Source organism: Dermochelys coriacea, chromosome 20 (genome assembly GCF_009764565.3).
Source record: "Dermochelys coriacea isolate rDerCor1 chromosome 20, rDerCor1.pri.v4, whole genome shotgun sequence".
Taxonomy (NCBI): Eukaryota; Metazoa; Chordata; order Testudines; family Dermochelyidae; genus Dermochelys; species Dermochelys coriacea.
The window spans coordinates 2,377,706-2,396,759 of NC_050087.2; the positions used below are offsets into that span (position 1 = coordinate 2,377,706).

Genomic DNA, 19,054 nt, shown 5'->3' on the forward strand with positions numbered 1-19,054 from the left:
AGCAAGGAGCATCAGAACCCAGCCAGCTCCCACAACAAACTCCGAAGTTTGGGGGACTTGCAGCAAGACATCAAACTAGCCTGAATTATAATTAGCCACAGGCGTTTTGGATGGGATCTTAAGCTCTCATGAGTCAGGGTTTAAACTGATCTAACAATTAGAGATCAGGATGAGGTCAGGGAAGGTGGGTGGGTGATTCCACATCTGCCTACTGCAGGGTTCTTTCACTCTTCTCTGACTGACTGGTGCTGGCCACCACTGGAGACCAGGCCCTGGAGTAGCTAGACCTACTATACGGAGTCACTCACCTCCAGGTCAGCTGGGATCAATAGCCTGGCCCCCCCCGGACAGCCAGTGGTCTCCGCACAGCTCATGCATCATAATACCCAGCCAACAACTCACAGAGAAACTGAGGCCGGAGACCGACTGCCCTGCTCCAGCCAACCTGGGGGAAGGGGGCGTGGGTAGGAGGTACTGCTCATGCTACACCTTGTTCTGTGGATATGAGGTTACATGTCTCACTGACTTAGGTTCCTAACTGCCACTTGGACCTTAGGAAAGTCGCCCCCAGTCTCCAGGGCTAGAAATCCAGGGCAGGTAAAATGAAGTTTAAAGAAGAGCAAGACACCAGCTACCTGCGGGCTCAGAGACTTAGCTGTGATGGCCAAGCCTGGATAGCCCTCCCCTGCGCAGCACTGCTGTCGTTTACCCAGCCCTGTGCACTCCCAGCCTGTGGGGAGATCAGTCTTCTTCCCAGCTCTGTCGCTGCCTCACGGGTGGCTACAAGTCTGGCCTCACCCCCAGGAGCAGGCTGTCTCCTGAAAGTATGACCCTCAGGCCAAGTTATTTGAGGCCTCAGTGCCTTTAAAACTTGAGCCAAGCCCTCCCCTCTCTCCAGTCCCCTTCAGCCCCAGGAAACAATCCAGCAAGAATAATCCTCACCCGCATCCTTGCTCGCACGTCACCGGCCGCTTTGGGTTATGTTCGCAGTCACTGAGGTGAGACATCAGGTTGTCGAGTCGCACGACCGCTGTGCAGCCGAAAACAGCGTTGTCGCACGTGATCTGCAGCTTGGAGAGCATGTTCCGCATGATCCGAGGGACGGGGCGGAGGTGGGCCACAGTGACGACGCTGCGGTCCACGGGGCAGGTCTGCTGCTGGGAGAACCACTGGGTGATGCAGGCGTTGCAGAAGGCGTGCTCACAATGCGGAGCCTGCATGGGGAAAGAACCACAGGATGCAGTGACTTACCCCGACCCCCAGTCTCATTCTCCGCCCGCAAAAGCCTAGGGCAGATGGGCAAAGCCAGCACCTTTCACCAGGCCTGCAAACATCGTCCATCCTGCCTCTCAACCCTGCCTGGGAGGTGAGGAAACACTCCCCCCCATCCATCCCCCAACCACAAACCAGGGCTCGCAAAGCCTCAAGCATAGCGCAAGAGCTGTCACACACTGCCCTGCTCCACCCACTAGATGCTGTCGTCTCTTTAAACGCAGGCTTGACAGGCCACGAAGGGTTGGGATGCTAAATGGATGCATTTTTCGGGAGCAGATTAGAATGGTACTTCATTGTATTTACCCAGCTGGGCATTTCAAGGACTGCAGCAGGAAGGCGAAAGCTGTCACTGGGCTTAAGTTACAGTTATACAAGTATTACGTTTAGGGGCAAGAAACACATCAGCTCTTCCTCCGGAAAGCAGAAATCCAGAACTACAAGTCCACACAGGGGTGGGTCAGATGCTCAAGGGTTAAATCTGTCCAAAAGCTGCAGGACCCTGGGTGGGGAGAAGAACGCCGCTGCCTGGAGTCCAGCAAGTCCGGAAGTACCCAGCGGGCAGAACGCTTGGGGGCAGTGCTTGCATTAGCCTTCCTCAGCCCATTCAATAGCATTGTTGGTAATGTTTCCAGAAGCGCCCTTCAGGGACACTGATCTAGACCCGTTAGACACCCCAACTCACCGGCCTTACCACCTTGGAAAACGAAGGCAGCTGCGGTTGCTAGAAGACAATAGAGCAAGTGCAGAGCTTGGCACAATGGAAAGCCTCCCAGCTGCTGAGGGTGGAACTGACTGCTTTCCATCACGGTCCCACTGGACTCTGCAGGGCGGCCCAGGCAGGAGGAAGGGTCCGTTTGCCCCAAACCCTGCATTTGAGAAGGCCCCCGAATTGAGTGGGTTTGTGACCTGGCACGTGGGCTCACAGCCCAGTTAGGTTTGGCCTGGACACCCTAGGGAGGGGAATTTTTTTTTTGGAAGCGGGGGGGAAGAAGACCCTCAGTTCCAGATTTTACTCTGGGTGGCCTGGTGGCTCTGGCTCCCCTTCATGATCTATTTGCTCTGCTGGCCTTCGCACCCGCCTAGGTCACTGCCCCCGACCCGAGGCCCTGCTCTTGCCCTTGGTTAACAGCGCGTCTCGCTGCAGCGAGACTGAGAACCAGCTCTGCAGCCCGGGCTATCCCGCCTGGGCTGAAATCTTTCCCATCAACTCTGCTAACTCCTTCTGCCCCCGGGAAATAGACAGACACAAGCCAGAGCAGAACCCAAACCGCACTGGAGAGTCGGCTCCTGGCACTCAGCACTGGGAGTCTCTGTGACACCGGAATGGTTGGTTGCCAGGGTTGTAGCTGTTACCAGGGAGCCCCTGTTCCAGGGGGTCAGTTTAACAGGCAGTGGCAACACCAGGCTGGCCAGGATCCTGTTTACATACTTGTTTCACTAGAAGCTTTCTAGGAGGGCTTCTCCAACCACAACAAACCGATTTCTTTTCCCCCGGAAATGGTGCTAGCCTAGCTGTGCCGTACCATGTCCCTCCTTCAGGCATACGAACGGCTCCTTCCCAGCCAGGGCAAGGAAGCAAACACGGAGGTGCCAGATAACTAGACTGGGACGCTCCCTGAGAGGCAGGACATGACGAGTCCAGATTCCTGAATTTACTCCGTGCAGCGCAATGTGGACTTGCTGGGTAGCCTTGGATAAGACGGTTAATTTCGGTGCCATAGAGCCAGTCAAGTGCTGTACTTAGCTACCACATGAGGGGTGTCCGAAAGATCAGAAGTCTCATCTTCAGGACGGACTGAGAAATCCCAAAGCTCACTGACTTCCCTGGGAGGGGCGGGTGGCTCAGCTCTTTTGGAAAGGAAATCAGGTGCCAAGCTGGATAAAGTTCTGATTTTTAAAAAAAGTGCATTTAGAACATTTACAAAATTCCAATCCATTTTTAATGTGTTGCTAGTTCTTTATTTTCTCCCCATTGGACAGTCTGAAATTGCTAAAGCGGAGGTTTTAGTTAGGGTCAGAACTGTTACCTGAATTTCAGATTTTACCTCGATTTATTTTCTGCCAAGAATTTCACATTTTTAGGCCCCTCTCTGCAGCAAGAGACCATTCTGGAGCTTCATAAACATCCTGACTTCAAGGCCACCACAAACTCAAATATGGATACGCAAACAGCTTCTGCTGTATCTGCAACTAACAGCACCTTCCAATAGATCAAACTTCCACATGCCAAGAAAGGTGAATGCTTCTGCTAGGCTACACTCCTTCATCAGGGAACGCAGCTTGAAGTCAATGGGACTTGAACACCCATGTCACTTAGGTGCCTAAATACCTTTAAACATCTGGCCTTTACGCTTTGAAAAATCTCACCCTTCGGATGTTAACTTCAGGCTATTTTTGAACATTTTGCTGTGTATGAACATTCATAATAACGTCAATAATATACTGAAAGGTTATACAACTTTTCACTGTTAACACTGAAAATCATTTTGAAGGGACAGACGTCATGCCATTAAGAGAACAGTTAACATAGTGTTTGTAGCAACAGATGCAAAAACTGAGCCACACAATTTTTGCAGGATCAGAGACTCACATTTCCAACATTTTGTTCTTTTGCTCGTAGAAGTTTTGTAAAATTCAGTAGCCTCCTACTTCTGACGTTTAAAATCCAGCATTTATAATTTAGTTCATTATAAAGTGTTAAGCTAAACGTACAATGGGTGCATGTTTTTAAGTTAGTATCAACCTGATTTAAATCAGCATGTTTTACTTTAAATCAATAATGTAAGTCAGTGGTTTAAACTTGCCTGGATTTACATCATTCTTGCCCACTGAGAAACCAACCAACTCATGTTCAGAGCAAATGGAAGTTGTTAGACGTGCAATGCGTTACTGCCCTATCATGTGGTTATCCCCTGCATCCTCTTGTCCTTCCTGTCAGTTGCACAACACCAGTTCAGATAAAAATGCAGTGAACGTGTCTGTCACAGATGCAAGATCTGTAGAGAACAAACTACACCACCCTCCCCAGTCACAGTAAATTGTTTACTGGTGATGTGACGTCAGATTTAATTTTTGCCAAACACAGACAGCTTAGCAAGCAGCAAAACACTTCAGCCAGCAAAGAGTTGTGACTTGCACTTTGCCCACAACTTACTGGCATTGCAGTCACTGCTGATCAAGAGTCCCAGCTGAACATCCCTGGGCGGCTCAACTTTCCATTAGCCGCACTGCAGTGCATTTGTTCACGGCAAAGTTTTGTGTTACTGTCACTCATGCTCTAACGGGCCTTTTAAAAAAAAAAATAGTTACATCACTCGAGTTGCTCAGAGCAGGCCCCAAGCTTTGCCGGAGTCCCTGCTATCCCTCAGATCCTAGGCTGGTTATCTGGCAATTTCAGGATTTTTTCCGTCAGCTGCAAAAATGCCCAAGGGGGTAACAGAGCAAACCCTAAATTCTCTCGTGTCCCTGCACGGGTGACGATGCAAATAAGGGGCAGGGAAAGAATCCACTTCCTAAAGGGAACACTACCTGTGCCGCAGTCAGGCGTAAGGTCACAGGGACCTCAGGAAGGATCTGGGGTCTGAAAATCTTTGTGCACAGGTGCTGTGTGATAACACACTGTCAGCACTGCCGTGATGCTGCTGATGCACAGCCTGACTCTGAACCCGCTCCAACAAGTTGGTGAATGGGTAGCGCCCCCCCCACCAGGGTGCAAGGAGGACTCCTCACCCTCCCACCACCTGTAAGAGACAGCTGCTACGATCTCTACCCAAGCCCCAGGGACAAGTCTCAGCCCTCGTGCCCAGCGTTAGACCACCCAGGCGAATGCTAATGCTTTTCCCAGTCGGGATTGCTCACTGTGCATGTTACATACGGAGCAGAGCAGTTAGGGTCACAGTATTCCCGGCCTCCCTCCTGCAACGATTCCCCCCTTCCTGGGCCCAGCAATCACCTCCAAACACAGAGCGACAGCTCGCAACAAGAGCGGTTACGTAACTATCTACAGGCCCATCTCTGCTATGCCTCGGGCTCCACACTGTAACAGCAGCCACCAGATGTACAGAACCCAAAGCAACCCACCCGCTGTACCGCTCTGTGGCTTCACAGGCATTTCAGACGAATGCTCCCAAGATTGGGAGCCAAAAATCACCCTTCCCCACAGATAAAGGCTTGAAGAGGTCCGCCGGCTGACTAGACTACCTATTGCTTCTGCGGCTGGCCTGGCTCTGTGCAAGCGACTCCTGCGTTTGGATTGTGCGCGTGTGTGAGGAGAAGAAAGCTCTGAACATACTGAGCTATTAATGACGTGCCAAAGGATCGCAATGTTCACAATCTGGACCCCCTCCACTTTCCTGGGTCAAACATTTGCTCCTAACAGGTGACAGGGAGGAGGGCAGGGGGAGAGGAGACTCAGCAAGCCCGAAATCTTGCTGCTGCTAGAAAAGAATGGTCATCAGATACCCTCCAGAAATGGGGATTCCCCAGATGTGATCGGCATGAGTCCCACTGGAGATGCATAAGCACCTCCCGCGTGCACAGTCAGAGGGGTTTGTTTTGTTTTGTTTTGTTTTTTTAAACAGGAGCATCCCTCAGGGCAGCCCATGCACCTGGACCGCCGCGTGCATCCAGACCCAGGCATAAAGGAGGAAAGTCCCTCACAATTCAAGGCCCGTGCTGCTGAGGGCTTTGAAGAGCCAGGATGGAGGGCAGGTCATGGGATCCACACTGACTCCAGCATCTCCAAGAGCCACAGTTCCTGCTGGGAACGTAACTATTGTCTCCCCCTTCAAGTATGGGTCAACCTGGAGTCCACTCTAGGTGCCTGGCAAGGATATCCTCCTGGGACAATGGGGGAGGGGGGTTTTCAGCTGCATCTGTCAAACAGGGATTGGAGCCCTGCTCTCCCGCAATGGATCATCACGCCTGGCAGGCAGGTCAAGTCAGAATGTTTAATGAATGTTGGCGGCTGCTCCACACGGCTGCCTGGCAGACCTCAGGCTGACACGTTCCTAAAGCAGGCAGAAGATGGTGCCTGTGCCCCAGGGGAGCACACTTCAAAGTGCAAAGGGAGAGACCTGCCAGCCTGCTGGTAGCAAGTGGAAATACACCAAGATCCACTTTGCGAGTCTCTGCAACAAAACAATTTGGCCTTTCAATGCGATGAATACGGCCACAAAGAGATGGGGGAGAGGCTGTCAGCTCAGGCCCCTGGAGGCATTAGAGCAAGCCCTTGGAGTACACAGCTTCTCTTCTGCTGGTGTGGAGCAAGACTTCGGGAAGGCGGCTGGTTTGGTGATCAGCTGGTTCAGGTGGAGTTCTGAGAAGCCGGGGTGAACCCTAACCCTAATAACACGCCGCATGCAAAATGCCGGGAGAAGTTTTTTATATAGAACCATCAAATGCCAATGCACACACCAGCTCCAGAGCCTCTGGTAGGTCTCAGCACCCGCGGAGGTTGCGGCAGTTGCATTTTAAAAGTGATTAACTGAAATAGCTAGTATGTTTATATACTAGCAGCTTTCAGCAGATTTCCACCAGTATTTGTTAGATCACAGCAATTTAACCCTGGTTAGGCTGATTTTGGCAAGCCACTACTTTCAAGCAACGATCAGAAGGGTCGGAGCTGCACTTGTACATTAAGCTTCTCTTTTCACACATACATGGCTGTGCATTTAACATCCACCCGCACTCGCTAGAATGGGGATAAAACCATAGTATGGAATCACCCCTGTAAATCTCGCCGATCACGACAGCGGAAAGGAACTGGTTTAGTGCTCTTTCTGGCACCTACCTGCACCGGCTCCTCCAGGACCCCACTGCAGATGGGGCATATAAGGTCTTCATCAACATCCCCCTGAAAGCGGGCTACATCATACCCCATTGCTCATCACCGTCGCCAGAACCCTGGAAAGAGAGAGAAGGAAGGAGATCAGGGGCAGGCAGAGAACTGCAGGGATCACACCGGGAGGAAAGCAAGGACAGACTCATGTTCTGCTCCTCTGAAGGCAGAGCCTGATTTGGGAGTTTTAAGTCCCTCTTTGCAATGTGGAGAGTTGGAAACAGACCTGAGCCTGCTGCATGCTAAGCCAGGGGCTCGCAGACCAGCTCCAAGTCCTTACACAATAGGGTGTGGTGCACTGTTGTCAGCCCCACTTCCATGCATTGAATCGCTCCTCAGTTTTGCTCTCCTGCTAGTACCAATTGCACACTTCCCTCCCCCACAAGGCATTACTCATCCCTCTGCACTTGCAGCTTTTCCTATCTTGCTTCTTTTGTCCTCGCTACTGAAGGATCTGTGCTTGAGAAGACAGAGGAGGCACCAAGCGCCCAGGACACTACGGACAAGTAGAGCAAGCACCAGACGTGCTCAGACCACCAGGATTCTAGCTCCGTTCTCTGCCACTGATACAGGGTGATCTTGGGCAAATCACTTTGTCTCTCTCTGCCGCCGTTTCCCCTCCCACCCCGTCTCAGCTATGTAGGCTCTGTCAGTCCCTGACTAGATACCTGAGCCATGCCTGGCACAATGAGCTGGCAAACTCAGACAGGGTCTCAAGGCTCTATCATAATTTGAATAGCACATGCCACTGCAGCACATGCCCCAGGGCCATTGCCCGCGACAGGAACTCCGTCTGGAAATCCTCACAGCACAAATCCTCCAGCAAGACCCAGCTGGATACATTTATGAATGGGATGTCTGCGGTCGCAGGGGACTCGACCTGATGACCCAGGAGGGTCCCTTCCAGTCCTGACCCTAGCCCTAATTTCTCAGGTTTCTTCCCCCACAGAACTGCATCCCAATCATCCTCTCCAATGCACGGATTCCCTTTGGCAGCTTCCATTCCCTTTCTCCACCAGCAGGTTCCCATGCAGGGAACTAGAGACACTGCAGTCAACCTGCGCTGGTTACACAGCGCCACCTGAACTCCAGTGTACTGCCCAGTAGTCAGGGATCCTAGTGTCCATTCTTTGGTTAAAGTGCAGCTTCTCCTCTTGCAAGCCTTCTCGAGCCGTGAGCATGCCACACCCTGTCTGCAGTTAGCTGCTCCCTGTGCCCAGAAGAGCCGGATGGAGACGGGGATTTAGTTCACACAGGAGCCCTGTAATGTCTGGGATACAGGAATAGCATAGCCCAAATTATTCCCATGTCCCTACAGTTCTTCTGCTCCTAAACCAGGATTCAGGAAACAGATCCTTTCATTCCAGTACTGTAAAACTTCAGGTGCTGCTTTAAATTCCAGGTGTCTTAATGAGTCACTTGCGCATCCTCAAGATACAGCACTTTTAGAGCCCCACAGAATTCACTGGGCTACCGTGGGCTTCCAGTCTTTCCTACACACATGGGCTTCCAGTCTTTCCAGGTGTGCTGGAACATTAGAGGAAGGCTGTAGAGATTATGTAGCATGATCACAACCAACATCAAAACATCAGAGGTGAGAATGTTCTGAGTCACATGTCACCATCCACCCCTCAGGGGAACATGCTCTGTTTAGCCTCCAAGCTCTCCACATCAGGGCCTGGGGTGTCAGCATAGTGCCCAGTGAGGTGGGGGCCCTGACCTTGTTTGGGTCTGTAGTTGCTATCACAGTACACATAGGTAAAAAAGACAGGAGTACCTGTGCACATCATGAAGTTCCTGCCTTTACCCGCAACCTTTCACAAGGCCCTGCACTGGGACAAAGGTCCTTTCACAGTCCCTCACCAACAGATCCTGCAGGAAGATGGTAACCCCACTCACATCTCCAGGGTATCAGAGCAGCTGGCAATGATGGTCTAAAAGGTCTCCCCCATTTCTTACAGAGGATCTTCCTAGATCAAAAAGTTGCTATGCAGGAGACATAAGGCTCCTAACCCTTGAACTAAGAAGTCCACATATGGCCTGTGACTGGAGCTGCTCCTCTCCGCTCTATAAGCCAAACAGTAAGGGGGGTTGATTATGACATCAAAAGGTAAGCCAGCCAGTCGCCGCCGACCCTGTCACTCATTTGAAAGCTATCATCCTATTGGTCCAAGTACCCCCAAAATTCTTAGCAGCGTTAAACACATTTGAGTTTTGTCCCAGTTCCTGAACTAACCCATCACAATCCAGTCGCCTGGCATCAGTTCACTCGGCAACTAGAGATGGTCCAGGAATGCCAGAGACAGTCTGGGATAGCAAAGGAGGTCGCAGCTCTTCTTCCCCAAAACCCAAAACAGCCCTGGAAAGCAAATCCACCCATATTTATGTCAGCCGTAACACCAAGAGTTCAACGAAGATCTCTGTGGTAACGATGGTGCGTTTTCCAAGCAAGATAGCTCTCCCCAGGAAGAGTCAAGTGCTGAGAGTGCGGTTTACATTAACAAAAGGGAGATTAACATCTTTTTAAGAGTTTTAACCAAAAAACCATTTGGCACTCTTGCATGGAGATCCAAGGTTCATTTCCACACTACACAAGACATACGTTCACGTGGCTTTGTCACAGTGTCTTTGTGTCACAAATCTTACATCAGGAATGATAACATTCATAAACCAGTAGGAGAACACTTCAATCTCCCTGATCACTCAATAGCAGACCTAAAAGTGGCAATTCGTCAACAAAAAAACTTCAAAAACAGACTCCAAAGTGAAACTGCAGAACTGGAATTAATTTGCGAACTGGACACCATCATATTAGGCCTGAATAAAGACTGGGAGTGGTTGGGTCATTACAAAACCTAACCCTAATTTCCCCCATAATAATTTCCCCCTACTGTTACTCACACCTTCTTGTCAAATGTTTGAAATGGACCACCCTCATTACCACTACAAAAGTTGTTTTTCCTCCCTTGGTATCCTGCTGTTAATTGAGTTGTCTCATTAGACTGACCTCACACTTAGTAAGGCAACTCCCATCTTTTCATGTATTTATTTATACCTGCTCCTACATTTTCCACTCCATGCATCTGATGAAGTGGATTCTAGCCCATGAAAGCTTATGCCCAAATAAATTTGTTAGTCTCTAAGGTGCCACAAGGCCACAAAAACCTCGTTTTTGCTGATACTGACTAACACGGCTACCCCTCTGAAATTTGTGTCCTCTGGATCCCAGAGGTTCCCAGTGAACTAAGCCTTCTGCTCGGTTAAAATGGCTTTGGGCACTATCTACGGAACAGATTGTCTGTGTGTCCGCTTGATATCCACTGGCTCTAGGGCACACTCATCTCTACCGACGCAGACCCCGGAGTCATTTGAAGGCTGGAGGATAAAGACCTCCACCCGTATTCTGTCCCACCCAATTTATCTTCCTCGCTTTCATAACAGCCGTTCTAGGTTTCACACCAGCCTTGTGCTGCTGCCCATCAAGAAAGGCCAAGCGTGGATCCATGCACCACGCGGTTCATGCTGAATGCTCACAAGAGAAATGTTTGCTAAGATGGATACGTCATCTCTCTGTTGGGTTTGCTGGTTCAGCGCTTCAGAGTGCACTTCCTATCCTTTATTTGTGATCTGTATGGTGCCAACATTGGGGTTTAAAGGCAATTACTTGCCCTGAAGACATTACACTCAATATGGACAACACACAAACAAGGAACAGGGCATTAGAAAGAACAGAAAGCAGCAGGACTGAGCAGCAAAGTGTATTGTGAGTCTGACTGGAACAAAGTCATTCTGGCTGGGGGGGAGAGGGGGGAGAAAAAAAATAAATATCCATCTAGTCTCCAGATGGCTGAGGTCCAAAATAACCAGCTGTTCTGTATGGCTGGGGTATAGAAGCTTGAGCAACAGGGAACATTCAGAGTTGTCCATTAGTTGGCGAATTGAGTATCAGAACCAGACCCCAGGCATTGAATATGTAAAACTCTACCCTAAAAAAACCCCTGTGGATGCTGTAGGAGAGCCTTGCTCTGGAGTGACTGTTTAAGTATTGAGCATCAATTTCTACACGTTACCACTCTGGGTTTTTATAAAGGGTCTTAATTTGGATAGATCCTGGCACAGCAGAGACAGCAGCAGCACACAACATCCAGTAACTGTAGAGTAAATATACTGACAGTCAAAGCAATATCAAGTCCAATCAAAGATCATAGAGGTAGAAGAGAACCATTGAGGTCCATTCCCTGCAAGCCCAAGAGAGACACCCGCCTGTTGGAAATCCCCAGTCTAATTCCCCTTTAGCTGCTTTGAAAATGCCAGCTGTGAAGCTCGAGTATAGAGCTTTAAGCAGAAAGAAGAGACTCTAGACACGCAGTGCCCGATGAAGGCCTTTGATGGGCTTGTTTTACAGCCAGAGGGAGAGACGATGGATGGGATGAAATAGACAATATAAAAAAGGCCTAACTCAAGTCCTGGTCTGCTATGAGCAACCCAGGCCAAAATGCCGGAAGTGAAGCAATTTAGAAAAGGAGTACTTGTGGCACCTTAGAGACTAACAAATTTATTTGAGCATAAGCTTTCGTGAGCTACAGCTCACTTCATCGGATGCATTTGGTGCATCCGATGAAGTGAGCTGTAGCTCATGAAAGCTTATGCTCAAATAAATTTGTTAGTCTCTAAGGTGCCACAAGTACTCCTTTTCTTTTTGCGAATACAGACTAACACGGCTGCTACTCTGAAACCTGAAGCAATTTAGTTCACTAACAATTGCAGGCTACAAACACTCTTTGGACCAAACGCAGAACATGCAAAGTCACGGCAGCTACTTTTTTAAAAGCCACCTCAGGTCGGAGCTCAGCATCATCATCACCACCTGGGAAATAACCCTCCCAAATGTGAAATGCAAAGCAGCGATCTTTGAAACTGTTCCTGGGGAAACCAAAGACCCGGTGAGGAGTTAAATCCCTCACGTAGTGCCTCCAGCAGGCCAAGGATGATAGAACTTCACTAACAGTGTGCAAGACCACACACTAGCAGGCACTTCGACTTCGGGATCTGTCAAGTCGAATCTGGTGAATAAGTTATTCCACCCGTCCCCTCTGACGGCAGATACTTACTCAGTAAATCCACCAGCTGCATGTATCAGATGCAAGAGACTAGTCCATAATGGGAGCCAGACCTTGTTGGACAGATCTCCTAAATCAAACTTAATTACGGCCTGTGCTGGAAGTCTCAGATTTCCAGCTTTGCCTAATTTCTCAGAAAACAGACACCCTGTTTTCATTATGGCCAATACGAGGTCTGCCAACAGCACTGCACCTGGGTGAGCTTGGAGGAAACCTGTTCTATAAGCAATGTTATTTGTATAATCTTCCCAATTTCATAAACCCTGGGGGCCAGAAAAGTACATTAAAACCAAAAGGAAAACAAGCAGGCCACAAGAGGGAATGTCTCTTGTAGTTAAAGCACAGGACTGGGGGCCAGAACTCCAGGGTTCTATTCCCAGCTTTGCCACTGACTCACCCTGTGATCTTGGGCATGACCCTTGTGCCTCCGTTTTCCCATCTTTAAAGTATGTACAATAGGAATTCCCCCGGAGATATTCATGTAAGTGTTCAAAGCTCTTTGAGAGCTTCCAAACGAAAGGCAAAAGTAAGGGACGTGGCAGTACTGGACTTTGGCTGAAGCTACATGAAACACGTGCAGAAGCAAGAGGGAGGAAGCAGAATCTAGTGGTCAGACAGGGAATGATCAGAAAAGGGGAGCCCAGAGTTCTGGTCCTAAGAGGCAAAGGAAAGTAACAGACATTCAACACGTGGAGGAGAAGCACTGGGGCAGCTGTGAGTATCTGTCACAGATGCTTAAGCTATACAGGACCAAGACAAATGAATTCTGAGGGAATCACACAGTTGGTGCTTAGAGGGGGGTCATTTACGGGCGTTTCAAAGTCTCTGAAACATTTGGCTAGAAGAAAAGGAGTACTTGTGGCACCTTAGAGACGAACAAATTTATTTGAGCATAAGCTTTCGTGAGCTACAGCTCACTTCATCGGATGCATTCGGTGGAAATTCGGTGGAAATCCACCGAATGCATCCGATGAAGTGAGCTGTAGCTCACGAAAGCTTATGCTCAAATAAATTTGTTCGTCTCTAAGGTGCCACAAGTACTCCTTTTCTTTTTGTGAATACAGACTAACACGGCTGCTACTCTGAAATTTGGCTAGAAACACTCCCCCCCCCCCCCACGAGCCTCTGCTGCAGTCTTCTTGCTTTCTCAGCTAGGGTGAGAGCCGGTTTTGGGAGGGGGTGGCCCAAGCGCACACAGACACAGCTCTGGACTGATAAGCAGATTGTTTAGGGGAAGATGGAGAGGCAGATAGTGAATGAATCGAAGGCCTTGTGTACGCTTAAGTTTTGCAGCTTTAACTCTGCCAGTGTGGATCCAGGCCAGCAGAGCAAAGGCAGAACCCCTGGTGCAGACACAGTTATACCAGCAGAGTTGTGCTTGTGAGGCCAGGTCGGCCAAACTCGAGGAGCTATCCTGCCCCAGGATAACAACACCTATGCTGCAAGTTCCACTGGCAAAGCTAGGTCTGGAAAAAACAAAACAATTCCCGATTGGCATCATTACACTGGTAAAACATGAAGCACAAGACCAAGCTTGAGAGAAGAAATGAGCTGCTTAGCCATGGAGAGAGCCGAAGCACTCAAGCCTGCCATGGGTTTCTGACGTGCAACATTTCTGCGCATCTAGCCCCGCTATCTTCTGCCCCAGCCTTCATGTAGCCTTGCTGCTTCCGGCACAGTCTCATCCGCTGCAGCTTCCTCTCCGTCTCCTAGCTTCACTTCTTCCCAGATTGGAGTGGAAACCACACGGTGGAATCGGTATAGCAGAGAGAGATGTGACCCAACGGCTGTGGGACAGGGGGCCTTTTGTTATCCCAATGCACCTCTACAGTGCAAAGCAGATGCTGCTGGTCACTGACAGCAACGTGACCCATTCTGAAGCTATTAACTGCAGCAACATTGAACCTGAACATGCAGCAGCACGTAAAGCCAGCTAGAATGCCATCTGCATGACCTAGCTGGCCAGCAACCTAGTTTTAACAGTGCAATGCAAGTGTGACAGAATGACGCGTGGCACAGAAACCTAATGTGAGCTAAGGTCATTTCGATAGACAGCACAGCGAGGTGGTGGAAGGACACACTCAGACAGCATGTCAATTAAGCAGTGGGATCCAAAGTTTCCCTTGAGCTGGAAACCACAGGCACTTGCCACCTCTCTGCTCAGATGAAAATGTGAAACCCTTCTGCAATGAAGGGAAGAGAGGAATTTATTTATAGCAAGATGCACCCAGGAGCCCATGTGAGAGACACAAACATCAAGGGATAAATGATCAAAGCAAGACTGAGTTTTGGCCCCACATCTCCCACGGAGTTTAGAACAGAGGTTGTGCAGCTGAACTGCCCTGCAGAGATGAGACAGTTACTCCGGCCCCATGTGGAATTTAGACAACAGCACATTATCGAGGGACTAAAACGAAAACTTGACTTTTATATGTGGTTATAAAGCGTGCATGCACTCTGGGGACACGGGACTCCCACCCACAGCTTCCTCCTGAGTGAGGCTCATTTAGATTCTTTTGCAGGATTTTATTAAGTCTCCTATCTGGGCAGCTTATGCCAACTGATATGGCCTGTTTTAGTGGTAGCTGGAGCCTTTATTCATGTGCCCGATTTTCCAGATCAATCTGTTACTGTTACCAGTGTAGCATTACCCTTAGTGGCTGTAGGTGCTTAATGTGGCTTCAACCACACGGAGAACATGTTTTTGAGCGGTCAGGCCTGGGAATGCAGAGTTCTGTTTTTAAGAGGCCAAAGCTCGTACTAAGACAGTTTTGTTGAGGAGTTTCGTCTGATCTATGCTTAGCCAGGATGGATGTGGGGGACGAAGCACTGACAGACTCAGTTACTTAGAGATGGGGACTGAGGCCTTGACTTCACCACTAAAGAGGCATATTTTTTACCAGTGGGTAACTAATGTTTGAGAGCTACACGAATGGGAAAAACCCAGCGAAGAGAAGGTACTTTAGTTTTACTGAGGTGAACAACATGAGGTCAGCGCCAGGCAGGGGCATAGTGCTGACCTCACCTAGCTTACCTGGGGTGAAACTGAAGTGTCCTCTCTTCAGTGTTTTTACCTCAGAATAGCTCACACACATTTATTACTCTGAGAATAAAAAACCCACCTGTTTGTTTGTTTTTGGTTTTTCTTTAAAGCAGTGAAGACAAAGCCTAATTGCTCTTAACTCCACTCCACGAGGTAAAGAAAGATCAAAGACAGGAACAGCAACTTAGACAAAACCTGGGATATGCAGTGTTGTTATAGCCCTGTTCTTTCAGTCCACATCTCTGCTAAGTAATTGAGTTTTCAAAAAAAGACCTAGATAAGTTCATGGAAAATAAGTCCATCAATGGCTATTAGCCAGGATGGGCAGGGATGGTGTCCCTAGCCTCTATTTGCCAGAGCTGAGAATGGGCGACAGGGGATGGATCACTTGATGATTCCCAGTTCTGTTAATTCCCTCTGGGGCACCTGGCATTGGTCACTGTTGGAAGACAGGATACTAGGCTAGATGGACCTTTGGTCTGACCCAGGATGGCCGTTCTTATGTTCCTCCTAGGATCTTTGAGAGACAAGGTGGGAGAGGTAATAGCTTTGATTGGACTAACTTCTGTTGGCATGAGACACCAGCTTTAGAGCTTACACAGAACTCTTCTGCAGGTCTGGCTGCTCCAATAAGAGACATGATCTCACCCCCCTTGTCTCTCTAAAACCTGGGATGAAATTTGTACACAGCCAAGAATACTTTGGGGTACTTTTTTCCTTGCTTCTTATGACCTGGATGGCCAAACAAAACTAAAGTATGGGCCTGAAAGCAGCCAACAGTGAATAATGCTACCTGGTTGGTAGAGCTGGTAAGGACACTTATTTCCATGCCAGTTACAGAAGCCCGGAAGGGAGAGGGACACATTTTTGACTGAAATTCAGAGGGTTTAAGAAATTATATCCTTGAAATTTTGCAAGAGTCTTTTTTTTTTTTTAAAGTAAGATTTTTCCACTAAACTTGCCACAGTGATTTAGAGAGAAAGACAGCAACAGCACACAGCTCTTCACCCATTAACCTCTCCGTGGCACAAGACAACTGTACTACTGACTGCTCAAACACTAGCATGACTAGGAACAGAGCTGTTTAACCATAAGCTTCAACTCTGAGGCATCAGTTGTCTTTTCAGAGAAAGAAATTGAACAGAAACTCAAATGTGCACTGAGTCGAATGGTGATCAAAGAAGATCACCCACGCAGCATTAGTACAAAATGCCTTTGATTGCACTCATATGCATGCAGGAAGTCAGCTTATCAATTTCAAAGAATGTGTGCTCCACTCAGAGGGAAAATCAGGGAATGAAAAGGTTTAACTCAGTAATAGCATTTGTAGTTTTATACACATGTTTAACATGCAATTATGTTGTGAAATAGATATATCCATAGAGCCCAACACTGTGGTATTTAGGCGCTGATGCACTCACACCAACATGTGCGCCACACATGAGACAGGTAACATGGATCGTAGCGATAATTGTTTGGGAAGGTATTCAAATCATAACCCACCAGCTCAATCTCATTTGACATCAGTTACAGTAGAATTATGGGAACTGTAGTTTAAATTATTTAAATAAGATAAAAGTGGATGAGTCATTACATAAAGTAAAACTATTTCCCCATGTTATTTCTCCCCCCACCCAACCCCATACTGTTCCTCAGACGTTCTTGTTAACTGCTGGAAATGGCCCACCTTGATTATCACCACAAAAGGTTTTCCTCCTTTACCCCCCCCCCCCCTCGTTCCTGCTGGTAATAGCTCATCTTAAGCGATCACTCTCCTTACAGTGTGTATGATAAAACCCATTGTTTCATGTTCTCTGTGCGTGTATATAAATCTCCCCATGTATTTTCCACCGAATGCATCCGATGAAGTGAGCTGTAGCTCACGAAAGCTTATGCTCAAATAAATTTGTTAGTCTCTAAGGTGCCACAAGTCCTCCTTTTCTTTTTTGCGAATACAGACTAACACGGCTGCTACTCTGAAACCTGTTAAATAAGAGTCTAACATTTTCTTTGCTCTTCTCACTAATCTCTAGAAAGCCACCACCATTGCCAGCAGTTGTTGCCCTAATGTACTTTGAAACAATGGTGAGGAATTTATCCCATCTCTGAATTTGTTCGTTTACATCATACTAGGAAACCATTTGATCAGATTTCTGTTATCAGTGCAGTCCCTCCCACACGTATGAGAAAACCATGTATTTTGAAGCACTCCACTATTAAAACCCTCGTCCTAAGTCAGTTACCCCCATCAGACAATGACTTCCTAAACTAATGACCCCCAGCAATAATCTGCAGAGATTTTAGTGCATAGTATTTGCTGCACAAGACCCCAAGGCATGCCCTGCAGCAAATAGTGACAAGGAATTATCTGCTCAGGGAATTATTTTGGGGGAAGTCCCATGACCTGTGTCACGCAGGAAGTCAGACTAGATGACCACAACGATCTCTTCTGGCCTTGAAATCTATGAGTCTAAGTGCTCGACAGCCCACTGTGAGACCCTCGTCTAGCCAAGCGAACACAAGGCCGAGAGCCAGGAAAGCACTAGTTCCAATTCTGAATTTGCTACTGACTCACTGCAGAGTCCTGGACAAGTCACTTCACCACTCGATAGCTCAGTTTTCCAATCTGTAAGGTGACTTCTCACAGGTGTGACATGGAGGATGAGAGGATGTGTCTTCACTGCAGAGTTACCTCAGGTGATCTGCACCCATGTTAGCCTAGCCCAGATGTGAGCAGCCACACTGTAAAGCCATACTGCATCCTCACTGGTTCTCTGGATCATAGTAACATGAGTCACTCTGATCCTTTCCCAGGGAACTGTGAAAGAATTTGTCTGTCCTTCTGGGAGTGCGTGGGGAATTGTGGGAAGGCACTGGAGTACTATCAGCACTCAAGGGATTTAGATTGCAAAGTGGGCAGGTTACCAGCCTGAGCGAAAGCAGAATCCAGGCTTTAGCCTGCACCCACAGCCAGCCCACTAGCCAGGGTTGAAGGAACCACTCAACTTGGGAGAGAAGTTTGTGTGTGTGGATGGAAGGGCGTTAAGGACAATGCCCTGGTAAGAGCCCAGGGTAACTCTCCAATAAAGATATAACCTGAGTGCTTACACAGCACTTTAGGGACCTAAAACGTGAGGCATGCTAGCATCACATGATCAATGTATTATTCATCTCTGTTCACAGCACAGCACAAGGGTACATGAAGATAGCCCCTGCCCAGAAGAGCTTGCAATCTAAAGGTCTTAGCAATGGCTTTAACAGTTGGATGGGATCCTAAAGAACATGGGAAACCTGGACTTTACGCAATAGAGTTTGCCACTGAAATAAGTTACTTAAAGGTTAAAGCAAAAACACTCTGACAAGCCTCCTCCAGGCTGTTATTGGAAGCAACCTGGCTCACCATTCACTGAGTTACGCAAAACCAAGTTTCCCTTCACACCGTGAAGCAGACACATGAAAGCACAATCTAACTTAGAGGTGTGTCGAATGCTGTGGACGCAAGCCAAAGGCATTGCTCCCTCGGCCTGGAAAGCCTCCTTCAGCAATCAGAGCACTCCACTTGCTTTGCCTGTCTTCCTGATGAGACACTTAAGCCAGCGTCCTTCACATGTGCAGCACATCTTGTCCCCTGGCCTTCCCTTGGCCTGGAGAGCTGCTACAGAACGAACACTATATGGCTTGTGCCCGCCTGCTTCCCCAGAACTCAACAGTTGTCACAGTGAGCTCTGCTTCCAGTCCTGCTGGGAGAGACGGCAGCTCTGTTCCACCACAACCGTG

At 48.5% G+C, this 19,054-nt stretch overlaps 1 protein-coding gene across 4 annotated transcripts in view; it reads right to left on the reverse strand.

Annotated features, from left to right (window-relative positions):
- RNF41 (ring finger protein 41) overlaps positions 1-19,054 on the reverse strand; it is a 31,845-nt gene that overhangs the window by 4,154 nt on the left and 8,637 nt on the right. For 3 of the 4 annotated variants that reach the window (XM_038378280.2, XM_038378281.2, XM_043506509.1), the window contains 2 exons: positions 7,067-7,179; positions 943-1,214 (listed from right to left, as the gene is read on the reverse strand). In XM_038378280.2, the coding sequence (XP_038234208.1) occupies positions 943-1,214; positions 7,067-7,156 (362 nt within the window). In that variant the 5' untranslated portion in view covers positions 7,157-7,179. The remainder of the gene's footprint in view (positions 1-942; positions 1,215-7,066; positions 7,180-19,054) is intronic. The other variant, XM_038378283.2, reaches the window with a different exon arrangement.